Source organism: Pyrus communis, chromosome 1 (assembly GCF_041283825.1).
Source record: "Pyrus communis isolate YQ-2024b chromosome 1, ASM4128382v1, whole genome shotgun sequence".
Taxonomy (NCBI): Eukaryota; Viridiplantae; Streptophyta; class Magnoliopsida; order Rosales; family Rosaceae; genus Pyrus; species Pyrus communis.
The window spans coordinates 5,241,126-5,261,337 of record NC_142565.1 but is presented as its reverse complement, the minus strand read 5'-3'; the positions used below and the strand labels follow the sequence as shown (position 1 = coordinate 5,261,337).

The 20,212-nt window shown below is 36.0% G+C and overlaps 2 protein-coding genes across 4 annotated transcripts; one reads left to right on the top strand and one right to left on the bottom strand.

The window, feature by feature from the left end:
* Positions 1-81: 81 nt before the first annotated feature.
* On the bottom strand, positions 82-3,564 carry LOC137720493 (uncharacterized). The gene is made up of 4 exons (XM_068459568.2): positions 3,112-3,564; positions 2,225-2,499; positions 880-982; positions 82-323 (listed from the first exon to the last, which is right to left on the bottom strand). The coding sequence occupies exons 1-3, from the start codon at positions 3,386-3,388 to the stop codon at positions 917-919; spliced, it is 618 nt and encodes a 205-aa protein (XP_068315669.2). The 5' UTR covers positions 3,389-3,564; the 3' UTR covers positions 82-323; positions 880-916.
* Positions 3,565-13,267: 9,703 nt separating this feature from the next.
* Positions 13,268-18,398, top strand: LOC137720523 (putative ABC1 protein At2g40090). 3 transcript variants are annotated; one of them, XR_015962481.1, is made up of 13 exons: positions 13,311-13,518; positions 13,726-13,880; positions 13,990-14,115; positions 14,222-14,317; positions 14,453-14,553; positions 14,698-14,734; positions 15,030-15,248; positions 15,672-15,783; positions 16,171-16,262; positions 16,351-16,530; positions 16,755-16,868; positions 17,182-17,548; positions 17,888-18,398. XR_015962481.1 is itself a non-coding variant. In XM_068459605.2 (12 exons), the coding sequence occupies exons 1-12, from the start codon at positions 13,335-13,337 to the stop codon at positions 17,386-17,388; spliced, it is 1,623 nt and encodes a 540-aa protein (XP_068315706.1). In that variant the 5' UTR covers positions 13,268-13,334; the 3' UTR covers positions 17,389-17,816. The 3 variants fall into 3 exon arrangements, 1 of the variants encoding a protein (XP_068315706.1); XR_011066532.2 differs by having other exon boundaries at positions 17,862-18,398; XM_068459605.2 differs by lacking the exon at positions 17,888-18,398 and having other exon boundaries at positions 13,268-13,518; positions 17,182-17,816.
* Positions 18,399-20,212: the final 1,814 nt, after the last annotated feature.

Here is a 20,212-nt window from a genome sequence, read left to right as displayed (position 1 = left end):
TTTAGTGTTCTACATATATTACGCTAAGTTGCTCGTACGGATAGTTCTGAGAACAATAATTTCATTAACTTCAATCACAAGTTTGAAAAAACCCTAGCTTGGGTTAGTTTCATAAATATTATGCCTTTTACATACAAATTAAACTGTACACTTGATGAATATAAAGAAGAAGAACAAAAAATGATGGTATTTGCCGTAGTGGTAACAACCTCTATACTCTCTCTCTCTATGATGAACAAATATATACACAACCTCCATTTGCACAACATGATGTTGATTGAAGGGGCTGCTTCTATAGCTTCTTCTATATACTTTTAACAAATCTGCACCAAAATAAAAGCCACCGAGATGAGAAGAGAACATAAGATAGGGAAATGGAAATGAAAGCACTTTTGGTACGTGTTTTTGTTAGGCTTTTTAGCTATAATGGTTCGTGAGATTAACATAACCCTTTGCTTTGGTCTTTGAGATTTAAAATCGACAGATTAATCCCTGAGTTTGTCCACCGTCAATCATTTTGGTCATTCAGTAAAAAATCTTCATTAAATAATGAGAAAATGACCAAAATACCATCAATTTGTGTTAATTTTGGCCCATTGTGTATGAAATTGAAAATATTTTTGTCATTTTTGTCCTTATTTAACATATTTTTTCACTGAATGATCAAAATAATTGACGGTAGACAAACTTAGGTACCACTCATCGATTTCAAATCTCAAGAACGAAAGTAGCAGGGACGAGTTATGTCAATGTCATGAACCATTTTGGTTAAAATGCCTTTTTGTTATAAGCGTTTTTTGTTATCTCAAAACGCTGCTAACCATTATAAAAACACTTCCAAACAAAACCGAAAATTAACTGCTGCAAAATCAAAATTACCTGTAGACCCTTAAGATTGGGGTTGGTTCGTGTGAGTTTACTTCACTCTTTCTTCTTTCAGAAGCTTCTGGTACCTAGGGAACCCATTTTTGCAAGCTGAAACCTGCAAACAGACGGCAATTTTCACATCAGCATTTGATAAATCATGAACTTTTTTATGCTTAATCATGTTTAATTATGGTTAACTGGGGATTTGCAGAAAGCACATGATTTGGGGAAGATTCTCATGGCAGAAAGTAGTTTATTCTGATGTGACAAAATATTTGGCAGCGTTGCTGCAAATGGCATGTGGTCAACAATTCGAATATAAAGGCAGAGCTACCCATCTCTGTAGACGGCCACCCATCACGGATTCTTCCTCTAATACAGGACTCAGTGATATATTTGGCTTTATTAGTTAAAATGCTTGATATAAATCTCCATTTTGATTCTTGAGATGAAAAATTGATACAAGTAGTTTTGAGCTTGTCCATCGTCATTCATTTTGGTCATTCTTTGAAAAATCTCTGTTAAAATTGAAGGTATTTTTGTCAAATCATTACCTCTTTTTTTTTTTTTTATCCATTTAACGAAGATTTTTCACAAAAATGACCAATGAATTGACAGTGGATAGACTCAGTGACAACTTCTATCGAGTTTCAATGTTAGGGACCAAAGTGAGAAGTTGTGTCAACCATTTCGTTTAAAAAGCCGATATATTTTGACAATTCACCAAGAAAAGAGAAAAACAATGGAAAGCAGGGATTATGGACAAAGATTAATATTAATACGGTAAGAAGCAAGCATCGTAAACGTTTTCGATGTTGCCTTAAGAAAAATGGAAAATGAATTTCGACCTTGCAGAAGATTAGAAATTTAGAATCCAAGTACTCAACCCTTTCACGATCAGCAATTAAATTATTGACCAAAACAAAAAACACCAATTGAATTGAAACTTTCAAGCGAATTTCAACGGTAGTGGTTGAACAACAGACAGCTCAATTTATTGATACGCTTAATCACGAACATGCCATTTAAAATACCTATTTTATCATCAAAAACACTTGAAACACCATTTTAGAAAAGAAGGAAACTTTTGGTTTTCAAGCGTTTCTCACTGACAAGTGGGAGCAAGATTTGCCCTTCTTTTCAGGGAGCGATATTCTATGTTATGCTAACTCGTCATAAGATGATTTGAACTTGCGTTAAGGAGGCGCTCACACAAACCTAACCAACTAGCTTAACTTTTGTCTGTCATTTGATTTAAGAACTCCATTTCTTCCAATTAAAGTCAAAACTTACAGCCCAAAATTGACACGATTTCATCTGAGAAAATGGAGATTAGACAGAGAGTGAAAGGACTTACAGCTTCAATGTCAATTTTGTACACCCAAAGCTTCCTTCTTTCTCTGCAACTTGTTCTATACGCCACCACAATATGCCCAACGGCCAAAACCAGCGAGCAGACGAACAAAGCAATATCTGTTGCTCTCACATACTCTGCCCTCTCCACACCGGAAGCCCCAAACACATACGAAGCCTTCAATGAAACAAACACCAGGGACACAACAGAACACATGGTTGTGATCCCCAAATACGGTCCGTGTGATAGCCTTCGTCCATCACAGAAGCTGTAAACGCCTGCAGATAAAAGAAAAACCCAATTCAGATTAATTTCACCATGATTAGATTAGTCGAAAAACAATCTAATCTACGGGGAGGTGATTCAAACCCGGGAGGTGGCAAAACACGCTATTCTGGCTAGCTGACCTGACTCATGTCTACGATCCTAAAACATAGATCATGAGAGATGACACACTTACGTCACCAACTAACCTAACATATGTATCCAATCTAAAAAGATATGCTTTTTGGATTAGGATTCTAAAGCAGCATGATCAACTGTTCTGATCAAATGACCTAACTCACGGCTGCAATCCCGAGACTTATGCTTTTTGCGAATCAAATTCGGGTGCAAAGCGACGGGACACATGTTCTGCCGTCATAGCCAGCTAACCTAACTCAATTCTGCAATCCCAATACAAGCGTGTTCTGCCGTCCTAGCCATCTAACCTAACTCATTTCTGCAATCCCAATACAAGCGTGATCATTGAACGGCAGACCAACTGAAATAACTCATATCTTACGGCAGGCCGATTGACCTGACTCACCTAATTTTGTGCTCAGAAAGTGAAAGAAAAACAAGTAGTACGAAAAAAACAAGCAACGAAAAGAGTAAGGATTAAGGCTTACAAAATATGACAGCTGATCTTATGATGGAAATCAACGGAATATCGACGAGGGAAGATCGAAAATCGTAGTTATTGAAATGGGACGACAGCGTTTCAAGAGAAATCAAAGAAGAAGACGAAGAGGCAGAAAGTATAGCCGAAGGAACAAGCGTATCGGCAATCACAAGCAGAATCGGGGCCGAAAACAGCAGCAGAGAAATCAACATAGTAATCAAGAAAAACAGAGTCTTAACCCCCCTCAGAACCCTCTTCGATTTCTCCTCCTTCAAAAAACCCATGTCTTAATCTTCGGTTTCGAGTTTTGGGTCTCGAAGAATGATCGGAGGCTCTTGAACTGGTACCGAAAGGGAGAAAGAAGGCAATTAAGAAAGGGTGGGAAGGGAGGGGAAGGTGCAGTGCACGGGTGAGGTGTAATGTTTTGACTGGACTCGGTTCTTGGATATCTTCCTTGCGGGGTTAGTGATGACAAAGACTGGGACTTTATACGCGCAGTCTGCCGGTCAAACGGATGAGTACTCCCTTTCTCGGTATTTTACTCGTCGCAAGGTTAACGGCAGTACCTAAATGCCTAGAAACGACCATCAACGACATATTTTACTTTTTTCGACAAAACAAACGACATATTTTACTTTTCTATTTTATTAAGAAAGGGTTTGTTTGTGAGTGAATTTTGATTGTTGATGCATTGAGATTTTCGAATTCTGAATTACCTAAATATGCGTAGATTTAAGTGAATTACACAATAACTTTGTCACTGATTGCGTGAACGAATTATGATCGTCAATAATCGTGGATCAAATCATTCAGGATTGAGCACAGAATAACTTTGTCAAGGACAATCTCTTGCTCATGTTAATTCTGATAGTAGATGAATCGTGGGTTTCAAATCTGAACTTGGGTGTGTGTCTATGCAATAACTTTGTTAAGGACAATTTTCTACGCACATGAATGAATCGTAATCGTTGATACCATGTGTTAAATCATCTAGATTTGCATGCGTGTCTACGCAATAACTTGATCAAGGACATTCGTCAATGTTCGTGATTAAGTATTGATCTTTTAGGCATGATGAGTCTTTAATCTTTCGAATTTGTGTGTATGCCTATTTAATAGCTCTGTCATAATCTGTCTCGCAAGCATGCATGATTCTTAATGTATTGTAAGTCATATATAAATCAACGATAAAAAGTCAACAATACCCTCATAAACGACTAGCTGTAACGTACTTTTCACTCAATATTTTTCACTCACAACTTTAAAGTTTATATTGCTATAGAGTTCTGGCAAATGTCTCGTTTGTGGGTCAATCGACCAGGAATATTTAGGCTGTACATTGTACATGAATCTTATCAAATGGGCAAAGCTGCTGTATTTCTTTTTGCAAAAATTTGGTTCACTTCACTATTAAAAGAACTGCCAATCAATGAACCAGGAATGGTGGAACCGACCGATTCGAGACCATGTGGCCACATGGAACAATTCACCTTTGCGAATCAATTTGTGGGTTTTAAATCAATTTTTGGTTTGTGTATATTTGGGGGCTAAATACTTTACATTTTCTAATGACGTGGTGGTTAGATTCTTTGGTTGTTGAATTTATAAACCGTTATGGGTCATGCAGATAATTATCCAACTTAATCTGATCTTTAATCTAATTAAAAAATAATTAATCCAATCTAATCTGTTCTAAAAAGTTGTGCAAATTGAGGAATAAAATATGGAATTGTTACGTTGGCATTGGAAACTTTGGTGAATAAATTCAAGATCCATCTGGGAAGATAAGATATCCATTGGCAGCAATCATGCACCTAATCTGTGTGCGGTGAGTAGTTATAAGAGGACCCTATGTGGCCTGGCATGTTGGTGATACTAATGAGATTCCTCATTCAACGGCTAGTGAAGTATATACTCAAATGTTATAAGGAGAGATCCGTGATATTACTATTTTTTACATAATTTTTTACACATGTTTTTTGTAAGACTCATTTTGTAATGTACTTCAACGATCCGAACTAACTATATATCTTTTAGGTCTTTTTCCAAAAATCATGTCTACCAAAAACTACTCAAATCTAAAACCATATGACCAGTAAAGGATTCAGAATTTCTTTGTAGTGTTGTATTCGTCCGTTTTTTTCACAGGGTTGTTGTTCGAAATGATTCAGGTGATTTTGTGGCTGCAACTTGTGGAAGTATTGAGGGAGTCTACTCTCCCTTACAGGCAGAAGCACTCCCTTTTAGGGAGAGCTTGCATTAGGCAGTGAACAGGGGTTTTCAAAATTTGTCTTTTGAGAGTGATTCACTTCAGATTGTGAAGGCGGTGAAAAATCATATTCTAAATTTGTCAACAATTGAACAAGTTGTGGAGGATATCAAAGCACTAATCCAATTAATCATTGAAGCTACTGCCACCCACACCTGCTGCAATGCAAACTCGGCCGCTCATCGCCTTGCCCGGACCGGTTTCTCTTTGAGCCAAAGATGTGAATGGCATGGTTCTCCTCCAAGTATTGTGATTGATCTACCTGTAGAAGAAGGTGCTAAGCACTAATGTAAAAGTTGTATGTTGTTACTACTTTGATGAAATGAAATCTACTATCGTCTCTTTCAAAAAAAAAAAAATATATATATATATATATATATATATATGAATGTCATGATTTTGGACCTAGCTAAGTTTTTGCAAGGGTGATACATGAATAATGTTATAAAAGATAGACGATTCTGTTTATTAAAAATACAATACGAAGTGGGCTACACAAAAACAAAAAAACGAAGATTGTACACTGATCCGTTTGATCGGTTTATTGAGGTTGTGCGGCTGAAATTAAATATGCCATAAAACATTGTCCTTCTCCATTTTCTCCCTTTCTTTCCTGTTTCTCCTTTCTCTTCCTCTCGAATGAGGCGCAACGCGAAGGGCACAACCAAAGCTTCACTCGAAGCTCCAAGAATCACATGTCATCGCGTCAAACCTTTGCAATTTCAGGTTTGGGAGATTATGTGTGTAATTGGATTCAGTACGGTTGTCTTATCTGATAAGACTAAAACACACGAGGTCGTTGTATAGTTTGTCATACAAATTACGCGGTCAAATGATTTTGTCCAAATTTTTTCGGTGTAAATGGCAATACTCTCGTATACAACTTTAATCACGTTACAAGAGTTGTTGATAGAAAAGGATAATATTAATGACCGAATTGTATATAATCATCTCTTGTAGACGAGCCTATAAATATATGGCCTGCAAAGGTGGAGAAGCCACCGAGATTAGGTGAATTTTTGTCCTCCAGCTGCTTGTAAAGATGCCTGCGTGCTTCTCCGGCAGCTTTGTGTTATGAAACAGACTACATATGCCAGGCTATGCCAGCTTTGAGATTTCTTTATCAACAGGATCCAAAATGTGCGTGAGAGCAACCCAACACCACCACCAATAACTACAAATACAACAACTACTACAACGTGCTTAATTGTTTCGAATTTGGTGGCTTAATCTTAATTAGTGGTAATACTACTATTTATTGGTGTTTTACGGCATGATTAATTAGGGCTCGTTTGGAAATTCTTTTAAAATGGTTAAAAGCAATTTTGGGATCAATCAATCTTTAGTAAAATGCAAGTGAAACCTGAAAAAACACTTGAAGTACTTCATCTAAGAAGCACCAGTTATGTGCTTCTTTGTAGAAAGTACTTCAAGTGCTTTTGGAACCAAAAAAATATTTTTCTCAAAAAACCCTTTCAGTCGTTTTAAAAACTCTTCCAAATGAGGCCTTAGTCATGAGTGCTATTTATAGGTTCTTTTTGTTAAATGGTGTTTCACTGCATGCAGAAAGTTCTTCCCAATACTTGACGTTGTTTTGGTATTTGAGGTTTGAAATTTTTTTGAGATTTCGGTCATTTTGATTCATCACATGAAACAACAGGGTGTATGATCAACCAACTATATTTTGCATCAAAACGCAATATGAAAACTAAAACCAAGGCTTAGCTTGTAATGTGGCACAAAAAGTACGCAAAACCTAGAAATTACAAGTTAAAACATTGTTAAAATTCACGATTGCATGTAATTATAGTAGCGTTGTATGTTTAGGTGTGTTGGAACGAAGAAAACTTACATACAAACTGTTTCTTACCATCTTTTCTTAAGTTAGAATTTATGAATGATGAGGAGAATATGAAACAAGTTGCATGCAAATTTTTCTCCGTTAAAAAATATAAGTATTTGGTTTTGTGAACAATATACACTTATGTTGTTATATCATACACAGCTAGAGATTCGTCAAAGTTAATTCGATAATATTGGACGTGAATAGTTTATACGAACGAGAACATAACCATGGCAAAAGAACTCTTGCACTTTTTATCTTGACATCCACTTATCCAGCTGACAGAACATTTATCGTAAGACCTTTTGGATGCGTGGAGGCACGTCCGGTTGCACTCCCACGGCGCAGTCGGCTTACATTATGGTCAAAAGGAATCCATATATCTTCGTCATTACCTTTTGACATAGATGGGATGGCGATTATATTTACATAGAATAATATTATTATATAATCTGTGTATGTGTGAAAACTGTGAATCTTGGATAAGACCAAACCCCTTTTACGTCATAAGCCAAATTAAAATTGAACAAAATCTGTCTTTTGCTTTGGAGGACTAAGCATAAGCAGCCTCAATCTTGTATTTTGTCAAATGCGTAAAAAGTTGGTTCAAATTTAATAAAATCCAAGTCTTTAGGACATTTCGGGTGTCTCAGTGGTTAAAGATGAATTCTAGATCCGTATTCCACATGACATGTTCTTGTTTGATTTATAGTGCTATTGAATCACATGATGGTGGCCGATAAATGTTAAAATGTCTTTTTGAGTCTTCCTTATTCTTAAAGAAGTAAACTACCGTGGTGAAGTCACTAACTTGTCATTTTTAAAAGAACAAAAAAAAAAAAAAGTCTTTTGGGTTCGTTGAGGAGAAGGAGATATTTAACTTGGTGTCTAATGGGAAGTAGTCAAGTATTACTAGAATTATGAATTATCAACATTTGTATTTGGAGCCGCCTTTTGTTAATTATAATTAGTGAGTCAAATGTCAGAAAAATCAAAGGCCGTGATTCTAGAACTACATCATGAGAGGCCCGTGAAAACAACATGGTATTGTGACATTTGGTGCTTAATTAAAAGGTTTTTCATATTATTTGCATTTTCAAGTGTTTATGATGTTGAAACTAATGCTAAATTATAAGGTTGTACTAAAATTTTCGAATTATTCTGTATTCAATTTTGGGTTATTTATAGTGTTGAACTAATCCTTCCAACTCAATTAGTACACAAACAGTGTTTTTGATATATAATGACATTTTATATATACTAAAATTCAGTTCAGAATTACTATTCATTAATGTATTTTTGACGAAAATGCTCCTCAACAGTTGGCCATCTCCAATTTCCTTTTGGTATTGCACAATTGAATTACTATTTTGCCACTAGGTTACCCGTATTTATCCTGGCAGCCGAATTGGGACTACTTCGAACATGAATTATGGTTCCATTACGACTTCTCTCTCAGAAACCTCGCCTTCCCTCTCTCATAAATTTTAAACTAAGCTTCACAATAGCCTAGCAACAATAATTTAGTATCGAAGTTGTCATTACAAGATTTGAACAAAAAGCCTCTCGTTACAAGTAAAGATGAATACAACTTAACTGTAGTACTAATAATAAATTGGTTTTTGAGTCGAACCTTAACTGTTTTTATAATATCAGAGCAAGTTCGGCACATACAAAATTAAACTCTTCATGTAATAGGTCGAGCCACTCCACCCATTACAGATTCATTTTGAGATAAAACATCACACATGAGCGACTCACCTAGGCATTCATCGAACTTTTACTTTGTACAATCGAGCTGTTACTTGTTAGTTACATAACCGCTTTTTAACCTTTCCATTGACATTTCATGAAAATGCGTGGGACAACGCATGGAATCCGATTCCAAAAAACTCCATGGTTAAGCACTATGAAACAAAAGGGGGACTTTCCACCTAAGATTGGGAATTGAATCGTATTGCCACAATTACAATGAAATGAACGGGTGAATGAGATTGAGAGAGACAGGATAGATCACAGGATCAACCTTGTTCCACAAGGAACCACAACGCAGGCAATTGTCATGGGTTACCGTACAAATTATACCATGAGCAAGAACAGTAAAATTGACTTTGGTGGGGGCCTTAAGATTCTTAGCCAAATCACAATTGTATGGTTCTTTAGGCTTTTAACACTGTGATTATATTCTAAAAACAGTTATACGTTAGTCAGGCGGCATTCAGGTGTTTAGGGCTTAGATTTTTAGGGGCCTGGGTGGTTTTTTAATTTTAATTAAATTTGTTGTATGATATATAAATAAATGTTTACTTATCTCTACTAATTAATAAAACACTCATTGTCAACCAAAATCCTATGAACTTACAAGTTTAACCCTCTAATTAAAATAGAACATGAATAAAAAATATGGGCAGAAATGTAATTTCACACAACCAAATTTTGTTGTTTTTTTTTTCAAAGCTTCACCTACATGTAATCCTAACATATCTTTAATTAAAAATAAAAAATAAAAAAAAAAAATAAACTTCCCACTCTCACATTCTCTATCACTCTTTTCCACTCTCCTTCTAATTCAAAAACAAAAATAAAAAATTTCACACACACTTTATGTGTGCCCATATGCTAGTACTTAAATAAGTACATATTGTATTGGAATACATAAATTGCAAAATTGATTGACATATAGACTATGAAGTATTACAACATATTGAAAATATGGGGAACAAGCATATAATGAGTGTTCATTCAAGTATTAAACAAGTCTCTTACAATTTATTGAAAGAATAAAATGTCGAACGAAAGTTATTTATTTTTTGTTCATGTGAGAGTCGCGACCTAGGCGGATGCCTAAGCAAGTCTAAGTGTCATTTCTTAGTTTACAAACGCTCATGGATTAATTAAGGCGGTGGCCCGCCGCTTAACGCTGCAACGCAAACTTTAAAACAATATATTTAGTGATACGAGAATCAGTCGTGCATAGTTATGTGACCGAATGTCAATCATTAATTTATGTGTTTGTGTTCAAAAATCAAACATACAACGTCACATATAAAAATTAAATACACATCGTCGTTTTATGTAAATCCTTATCTATTGTGTGTCTCATCCATCAAGCGCCTAGGCCCTATGCAATAATTTTGAGAACAGTATATTTAGTGATACAAGCATCGGTCATTCATAATTCTGTGGCTGAATGTCAATCATTGATTTATGTGGTTGTGTTAAAAAATCAAACATACAACGTCATGGAGAAAAACTGAATACACATGGTTGTTTTATGCAAGTCCTTATCATGTGTGTGTCATCCGACACGTACCAAACTCGGAAATGTGTACAAACACGCAACAGAAGGAAAAGTAGAAGGGAACATTGCCTCCCCCTGGAAGGATTAGTGTGGCCCTTCACTTGGTATTGAAGGGAACAAATATGGGCATGTATTTATGCGCATACGGCGTACAGCACGCGGTATAAATTGATTAATTTTAGAAACTATCTAGAAAGCAAGGTAGGTGATGTGGATGAATTGTCACACAATTTAACTTCTCTTCTTCAAACATTTGTTGTTAATTTATTATGGAAGAGGCCATGGCATTGACACGCATGGGACATGGATTCTGATCATGGTTATGAACGTGCATGACTCGTTGAAATACAATCTCAATAGACTAGCAATTTATAATACAAAAATATTGGTATTGTGACGTTTTATGTCAGAAGAAAATGTAGTAATAGTCTCTCAAGTTTAAACTTAATTGGAGAAATAGTACCTTAATTTTAACTCTATTAGAGTAATGATTACTCAACTTTAACCCAATCGTAGCAATGGTCATTCCAACATGACTTATTTGATGGAATTCTAACGGAGTTGATGAAAACGAACATAGATGCACGTTTTGATGAGTTAATGGACAAATGATCATGAAATTTTAGTTGATGGGCTATTACTTCAATTGGGTTAAACCTTGAGAGACCATTGCTACAGTTTTCTCTTTATGTTAATAGTATGAATGCATATGTAAGTTTCTCTTAATATAACATTAGGTGACTGTATACTCGTACAATGTAAGCTGTTATCCAATTAACAAATAATGAAAATGTGTGGCATGCTATGCAATCATGTGAACTTTTTGTATTTTTAAAGAGAAATTTGGAAAAATAATAAAAATGTGTAACTATATATAATTATAGTCATCATTTTAAGTTTATGATAATTATAACTAAAAGTTGATTTGGAAGTATTAATATAAGGAATTGTTATTAGCACTCCAAAAATCTCATTCTACACTTCAAACTTTATATATTAGGAAACAAAAAATACATTTGTGAAGAGTGTAGAATGAGATTTTGAGAGTGTTAATAACATTTCCCTTAATATATCCTTAAAAATGACGTTTCCTAATTAAAATGAAAATGAGGATCGCCTCCCTCTACAGTGTATTCAATTGGGAATTTGAGATATTTTAATGGATTTATAAATCAATGGGCTTTTATGGAGTTCAACTGATTTGTAGGAATTCCATGTAAAATTTTGATTCAATTCCCTATAAATCTCATAGGAGATGTGAGATTTGTAGATGCTTAAAATACACTACAAAATCTCTCTAATTCCCTCCAATTCGTCAACTTTTCCAAATTCTTTAAATTCTAATTCTAATTAAATACACCTGGAATGTTATAAACTTATTTAAAATTATAATTGAATACATCCGAATTTCTAAGGATTTTAATAAACTATCTTAAAATCCTGATTGAATACCCATTGAATTTCAGAGAATCGCTTAAAATCATGATATAATTCCCCTAGATTTATTGAAATAATTTAAATCTCTCGAAATCCCAATTGAATACACCCCCTTAAGCTTGTCTCCTTCTCTAAAAATAAAGATTAGTTCCGCAGTGTTCTTTGACATTGTCATTTTCCTCCTCTTCTTGGTCGTCTATGTCTACATCCCACCGTGCTCGGCACTTGGTTCGCGTGGTCTTTGTGCTTGAGCCTGTCAACGGGTTCCCCGCCATGAAGAAGAGCTATGAACTGCTAAAGGGCAGAGTCGGCTTGCTATTGCAAGTGTGTTTCACCACGTTTGCAAAAATAGAGATGAATTCTTCAAATTGACACCGGATCCTCATTTTCATTTTGTTTTTACTTTGGATTATAACTATCAGAAACTTATAATAGTAGCTATAATTCTATATGGGGTCTAAATTTTAATTATTTTCCAAAATTACTATTTTTAAAATATAATGGCAAAGATAATATTTTTAAAATATATTGTGTGTAATTTTGTATTGTTTGTTCAACAAGAGAGAACAAAGACTCATCCAACTAATGAGGAGCTTTTGGCAAAAAAAAAAAAAAAAAAAACTAATGAGGAGAGCCTTGTCCGTCCAGATAAGCGTATCTCATCACACTTCAAAGCAAAACTAAGCATAATTCAGAAGAAAGTGTAATGTTATATAAATAGTAAATTTGTTCACCAAATGACGTGACAGTGTTTAATTAATTTAACTTGAGTGCAGTTTAAACAATATATATTACTAATAATAAATGAGTTCACATATACATTGATGCATCATTTGGTAAACATATTTTACCAATAAATTTGACCAGTCTAGCATCATTGTTTCTTAGTTTTGAGAATTTCACTAGTTGTGTCCATAAATTGGGGAAAAAAATGGAAGAGAAGAAAAGAAGTATTTAGACAAAATGAACCAACCCCAGCCCAAATAGACCCTTAAAACCCCAGTCAACCAACCCAGCCCACTAACTTCGGATTATGTCAAACCAAACCGGCCCAACCCAATAGCCCCTTTTTTTTTTTTTTTTTTTAACAAAAGAGAGGATGAGGAGATGAGCTTAACTTCACAACGAACCAGCAATGTGATTCAAATTCGCATTTGAAGAAAATCGAATCTAAAACCTTTCATTTACAAGTAAAAGAAATATCAGTAGACCGTAGTTCTAAGTGGCACATTCATTTAAATAACCATGTCATCAAACCAATAAAATAATAAAAAATTTAGACTTTAGAAAGACCTCGAAACGTCACCGTTGCGTACCACCTATTTATTGGTTTCCCTCGCACCTTTCGCTCCTTTTTGGCAACGCACCTTTGCCAAAAACATGGCCACGCGATCCTTATGGAGAGCCACGAAGCTCGCGCTGTCGGCAACCGCCCTCATCGGCGGCGGCGCGGCGGCGGCGAATGTCGCCACCTCCGACGACCCCGCCATGACTTACAAGCTCTACACCACTGTTCCCCCACGCCTTGTTCGCGGCGCCATGACAGCCGCTGCCATCGCCTTCGGTAAGTCCCACTCCTCCTCATAACCTCTGCGTTTTCTCCAAGCAATGTCAATTCTAGGGTTTAGGGCTTACAATACGTCGCCGTTTCGAAGTTGTAATCAGTCAATCGAGCATTAATAACTCAGCTTTAGCTTAATTAATCAGATTGGTTAAATTTAAGTGAAAAATCGATTCTAATGGAGTTCTGAAATTGCTTGTACGTAATCAGATTATGAGTATTCACTGTTGGGGCTTCCTGAAGGAAGCAATGAGAGGGAAAAAGCTAAGCATGAAGTTCACCTCAGGTCTGCGCTTAAACTTCAAGAATTGTGCTTCAAAAATGGAGGAATATATATCAAGCTTGGTCAGCATCTCGGGCAGCTGGTAAGCTTTCGAATTCAAATTTGAAACGATCAATCGGAATTTGGAACAGTATGTGTTGATTGAGAGCAATGGGAGCTGATTATTTTTGCGTTAATTCGATTTTGTACAGGAATACTTGGTACCTCAGGAGTATGTCCAGACAATGAGGGAGTCCATGTTGAACAAATGTCCGGTTTCTTCGTATGAACAAGTGTGTGAAGTCATCAAGAAAGAGCTCGGAGATACTCCCGATAAAGTATGTGATATTGGTTGTATGGGTTTATGATTAAGCTCTCGCAAATGCTCAATATTTTATTAGCTTACTTATAGGTTTTGATCATTATTTTCTTTGATGAATGCAGATATTTTCTGAATTTGATCCTGTTCCAATAGCAAGTGCTTCCCTTGCACAAGTCCATATTGCTCGCGATCACAATGGTGAAAAAGTGGCTGTGAAGGTCACCGTTGTCAATTTTATAAGGGTTTTACTGCTAGGTGCAATCAAGTAGTCTTTCGGATTTATTCAAGTTTTAAAACATGCATCTTTCTTATCAGAATTTTCTTTCTTGGCCCAAATAATTTTCAATTTTCAGGTTCAGCACACTCACATGACAGATACTGCAGCTGCGGACTGTGCTACTGTGAACTTTATTGTGAACACCCTGCACGAGATTTTTCCTTCTTTTGATTACAGGTAGTTCTACGAAACCTGTTGTACCTGTTTATTTTCTTGTCTAGTTACTAGTTGATAAGATAATGAACACCATGCTAATCTTGCTGACAAGCATATATGTTATGGTTCTAATTGCTGTATTTTCATTCTTGCTTTCATGAACAGGTGGTTGATTGAGGAGATGCGGGAAAGTTTACCCAAGGTAATTTGTTTCAATTTCTCTAACCCTTGATTGGCTCCTCCATAACCTTGTAGAAATATATGTCTACAATATGTCTAATTGTCTATTAGTAACTTTTATATGTCCATAAAATCTTTTTGGCACAAAATGTTTGTTTCCTTCCATATATGCCACTGTAGCGACAGAAAAACACTTGGAGTTTGGACCTTAGCTTGACGCGTGTAATAATTCTCTATCATACAAATATGTGCTGCCTAGTAGTTTCAACTTTCAATAGATGTGTTGTCATTTGTTTGCATGTGATTGTGGAAATCAGGAACTGGATTTTATAAACGAGGCCAAGAACAGTGAGAAATGCTTGGAAAACTTTCAGAAGTTCTCTCCTCATATTGCAGCTTATGTATATGCGCCAAAGGTGCATTGGAGTTTAAGTACCTCAAAGTTGTTGACCATGGAATATATAGATGGCGCACAAGTAAATGATGTGAAGACCGTCAAAAGACTCGGAATGCGCCCTGATGAAGTTGCAAGACTAGTAAGTCCATGAGTTTCATGTCATGTTTTTACAATCTATGTTAGACAATCATGTTGTAAAAATATTGATTGCCCATTCAAAATTACATACTCTTTCTTCTAAACGATCCCATTGACCATAAGTTGACCACAGAAGTAGGTCCGTAATATGACTGCATATTGATTTGACTGCAAATGAATTAAGATTTTAGGACATTGGAACCACAGCTTTGGGTCTATGGTTTAAGGTTGAAGCTAAAACATAGACCGTCCATAAGGGCTGGTTTTGGATGCCTGTTCCCCTGTGTGATTCATTATTTGATTACATGTTAAGGATATCAAACAATGGACCACAAAAAGGAAAATAACTTATGCTTCATCTCCCTTATAAAGATGTGCAATTTAGTGAGAAAAAAAGAAGTAAGATTGGATGTACTTTTTGCAGGTTAGTGAATCTTTTGCAGAAATGATGTTCAAACACGGGTTTGTGCATTGTGACCCCCATGCTGCCAACTTGTTAGTTCGTCCTCGGCCTGGTAGTGGAAAGAGCTTTCTAGGTGAGAATCTACTTTGTTGTAGAGGCTATCATTTGAGAATTTTTATAGTACTTTTCTTTCTATGGTAACCACAACTAGAAGTAAACCATGACCTAGTTCTATAGTATTATGATACTCCGCTCCATTTGCTTGAGAGCTAGTTGGCCGGTCATCTTCATGATATCTTATCATGCTATGCTTGTGGGTCACAAGGATGATTGTAATGCTGCTGATAAACTGTTTGGTAGTATATTTGTGTATTTCTCAATCATATTTGGGGTCTTCAAGACTCACTGTTGTCCATAAGTTGCCACAAGTTGCTGTGTACTTGTGGTTGTAATAGTAAAGCACAATACATGCAGACCTTCAAGACTCACTTAATTATTTTCCCCAACTTCTCATCTACAGGAAAGAAAGAACCACAATTGATACTTCTAGACCATGGTCTGTATAAAGTTCTTGACTCCGAGACCAGAACTAACTATGCTGCACTATGGAAGGTACACTGTTGCTTTTCTTGAGTTAGTTTTCTTCCATATCGTAGCAACTTACTTTGCCGTGTTCTCTAAGTTATTATGATTGTTGCAGGCGTTGATTTTTTCTGATGCCAATGCAATAAAAGAATATAGTGCAAAATTAGGTGCTGGAGAGGACTTGTATGCATTATTTGCAGGGATTCTTACCATGAGGCCTTGGAATAGGGTCATTGACCCAGCCATTGATCATTTGATTGTACAAGGCACTGAAGCCGACCGTTCAGAACTGCAGGTGAGCTCTTGCAGTTATATAAGAGCTTTCGCCTGATTTATATGCTGTTACTGTGTTGCTGATAAGTTCTTTTGTGTATTGGGACTTTTTTCACTGACAAAAAGCAACTTACTGTGGAGATTTGTACTTGCAAATATGTTCTTTTGTTATGTGATTGATGTTGTTGGTATATAATCATAATTTACTTCTCTCACTGCTTGAATGTCCCTCCGTTTCATTTTCAGATGTATGCTTCTCAGTATTTTTCTCAAATCTCAGAGCTTTTGAGGAGGTTGCCGCGTGAGATTCTTTTAATGCTGAAGACAAATGATTGTTTGCGATCAGTTAGCAATGCTCTGGTATTGCTTTGCTGTTATTTCTTTTGCTGATACCATTGAAAACCTGGTTATAGTAAGATGAGCATGTTTTACTTATACTGCTGTTGAATACACGTAGCATTTTTTGCCTTCTCATAAGCTGTATGTCAAACATCCTTACCATGCACCCATTGAGTTTAACTATATAGCTTTGTAATCATAAATTTGTCAAATTATGTGAGTCAGATTTCAGTTGTTGCAGAAAAATTAACTTAAGCATCTATCCTAAGGGAGCTGTTTTCTAGTTTTTTAATTTTTAATTTTTGAGCTCGACCCTGAAATGCTTCTCAAACAGTTGCAGGTACCTTCTCTTGAGACATTCATGATCATTGGAAGGGTTTCTTCTGAAGCCATCATTGAGGCAAAACTATCACAAAAGAGATCCTTCCTACGTTGGTTGAGTGCTTGGTTAGACAGAATCATATTAGAAGTTCGACTTTTTACAATGCAAGTAGCATTGTGGCTTATACGGGGAAGGAGAGCTTTATCTTGGGAAATCTGAGAAGATACTGCACAAACACAATTTATTTGACTTGCAAACTCAGGAAACCCAAAGTTTGGTGAAACTATAGTTACTTCTTTGTTCGTTACCCAAAAATGGGCATACACATTCTTTGTCTCCATAGATCAAGCCGCTTCATCCTCTGAAAATGGATTGACAGGTGATTTTTTATGGCAACGGAAGGAATAAATGATTTGTACTGTATCTTTTTCGTTTTATACGTAATTATTCTCAATGTCCTCTGGGATCTGATCTATGTTTAGAAACCCTTTGATGGGAGAACTGTATATCGGAAGCAGATTATTTGCTAGAGATATTAGTTATAAACTTATATGCACAGAGAGATTTTAAACTTTTGAACCAATTCTTTCACAAATGAGTTGTACATTACATTGTTATTTGGATAATAAAGCTTCTTGAGTTACTCATATGAGTTATATCTTGACCTCATCCGTATTCTGGTTGTCGAAAAGACACATGAACCAGGTGTTCTATGCAGTGTGCCCAAATCCCTTGCTTCACAACATGCTTCTTCAACGTGAAGGCTCCATGGCAAGGGCTTGATAGGCTGCTGACTGAGGTAAGCCTCTTGAATGCTTCGCATGCATGTGAGTAGTGCTTGGATTTGGCAATGCTAGGATCAGTCGACTTTGCGTGCGCCCAAACTTGGTCATTCATGCCTGTGGAGCCCACAAAGCAGGAACGGCCAGAATCAACGCACATACGTGACTGATCTTAGCACAGTAACAGTCCGCATCCTAATATTGACCATGTCCATTGCTGGAATAAGTTGCTGGTTTTATTTAATTTTCAATGTCCTTGTTATTTAGGAATGGTAACGATAGGGAATGGATGTGAATAAATGCCACTTATGGTAGTAGTTGGTTTATTAATTCCGGTAGGTGTTATTGCCTTATTACCCCCTTTTTCCGATTGTTGTCGACTAAACTTCAACTAAACTATTGTCAATTGCTACTTTTCTTTGCTTATAAATTTTTTGTTTGAGTGAATTATAGACCCTTTTGGGATTGTGAACATCGGCAACAACAAGTGCACTCTTTTGCTTCACCCTTCCATGGAAGTGTAACCTCCAAAGAAAACGACCGCAACCTTGATCGGTCCGTGCTATACTTAGGTCAGTTGGAATTGCTTTGGTAGGAAGCACTTTTCCTTATGTCAGGCACCGCTATAAGGGTTTTTCAGTATCTAAAAGCGTTTTTAGTCATTTCGAAAACATTTGGAAACGTTCCATTTCCAATTTGGACCCTGGTTGTTTCCATCTAACATTTACCTAGCAGAGAAGTACAAGGTCAGTGCCTGGTTGATATCGGACGGTGGGTATTGAAATCTTTGGTTGATTGGCTGGTTGGTGGTTCGTATTTGTTTGAAATTTTATAATACAACTACATACCCAAGTCCCCATCAAAAAACAGATGATAGTAAAGAAGATAAAACAGGTCATAAATGGGAAGGGCTGGATGGTCGGCCAAGTTTGGTGGCCTATTTAGCATTTACCAGCTTCACCTTCTTTTACGTACCTGCGTCAGATTTCTTTTAATTTTCATTGATATGAGATTTATTCTAACTATAAGCGTTTTTTGACAACTAAAATCACTATTGAATGTGTTAGAACTTTAGACGTGTTCCGGCTATTAAAAGCACTTTCTAAAAAAGTATGGGCTATACATTCCTTTTAGTCTCAACTCTAGGAATAAATTTTTTCGCTCTCTTTTTTCGAGACCCGCCTAAAGTTCCAACTAAAAAGGTGAAATGATTTGTCATTATCTCAATTGAAGTACGGATCCGTACTTCAACTAGTCCCCGTGTTCCTCGAATGGATCTCTTAGTTGTTGAGAGGGTTGCCCAAAAGCAGTATATAAGGCGTACCCAGTAAAACTTACAAGTAAACCAGATAAAAAGATGGCAACTAGGGTTGCTGTTTCCATGATTATATAGTTTTAAGACATTATAAAGTTTTAAGACCTCGATGGATCTATGATAAGATCATTTATTTACAACGGAATGGTATACAAAGTCAACAGATCTTACTGAATATAAAATATTATGGCTACACAAACCGTTGAAGGTAGTTCTAGATCTGGCCGCCCAAAACGAACTAATGCGGGGAGTTTATTGAAACCATTGAATTTAGAATATGGTAAAGTAGCTCCTGGGTGGGGAAGGGTTTTAGGTGGACGTGCGTTTCAAAAGCATTTGAAGTGCGTTTTGGAAGAAACATTAGTTATATGCTTTTTGCCGGAAGCATTTCAAGTGTTTCTCCTAAACTCACTTGCATTTTTGTTAATAATCAGTTTCAAAAATACTTTTATCAAAAGTGCGTTAAGTTATTTTAAAAGCACTTTTTAATTTAGTTAAAGGCTATATCCTAAAGTGCTGACCTGCCTCTATAAATAATAAGTAGGTGGAATCATATTAACACACTAATTAGCAAACAATGAGAAGCTTTCATCTTAATAATTGTTTGTTTGCAATGCTCTATTTTGAGGTTTGTGTAGTTCTTTTTATAAAAGTCGATCGAGGAGAATGTATGTCTGTTGATTTTCTTCAATTCATCCGATTTGACAACCGAAAATTAAAAAGGTGAATACTAGTCAATTATGAGGGAACTTATCCTCCATTTCTATAATTTTGTGGCATAATGTGAATACTAGTCGATTATTTTCGTGAGAAAACTACGCTAAAAACAATAACGGGAAAAAAATTAGGGAGGGAGAGCTTGAGTTGAAACTTTTTAATTTAAAACTTGGTTAAAAATATTTTATTTTTGGCATTCAGAGTTCTAAATTCAATAATCACCTCGTGA

Bases quoted from the DNA above. Each gene is read 5' to 3' on its own strand.
- LOC137720493 (XM_068459568.2), bottom strand. From the start codon at position 3,388: ATGGGTTTTTTGAAGGAGGAGAAATCGAAGAGGGTTCTGAGGGGGGTT. The intron at 2,500-3,111 runs GTAAGCCTTAAT...TTTTATCTGCAG, and splicing joins AAGATCAGCTGTCATATTTT to GCGTTTACAGCTTCTGTGAT. The intron at 983-2,224 runs GTAAGTCCTTTC...GTCTGTTTGCAG, and splicing joins ACAAAATTGACATTGAAGCT to GTTTCAGCTTGCAAAAATGG.
- LOC137720523 (XM_068459605.2), top strand. From the start codon at position 13,335: ATGGCCACGCGATCCTTATGGAGAGCCACGAAGCTCGCGCTGTCGGCA. The intron at 13,519-13,725 runs GTAAGTCCCACT...GTACGTAATCAG, and splicing joins AGCCGCTGCCATCGCCTTCG to ATTATGAGTATTCACTGTTG. The intron at 14,318-14,452 runs GTCACCGTTGTC...TTCAATTTTCAG, and splicing joins GTGAAAAAGTGGCTGTGAAG to GTTCAGCACACTCACATGAC.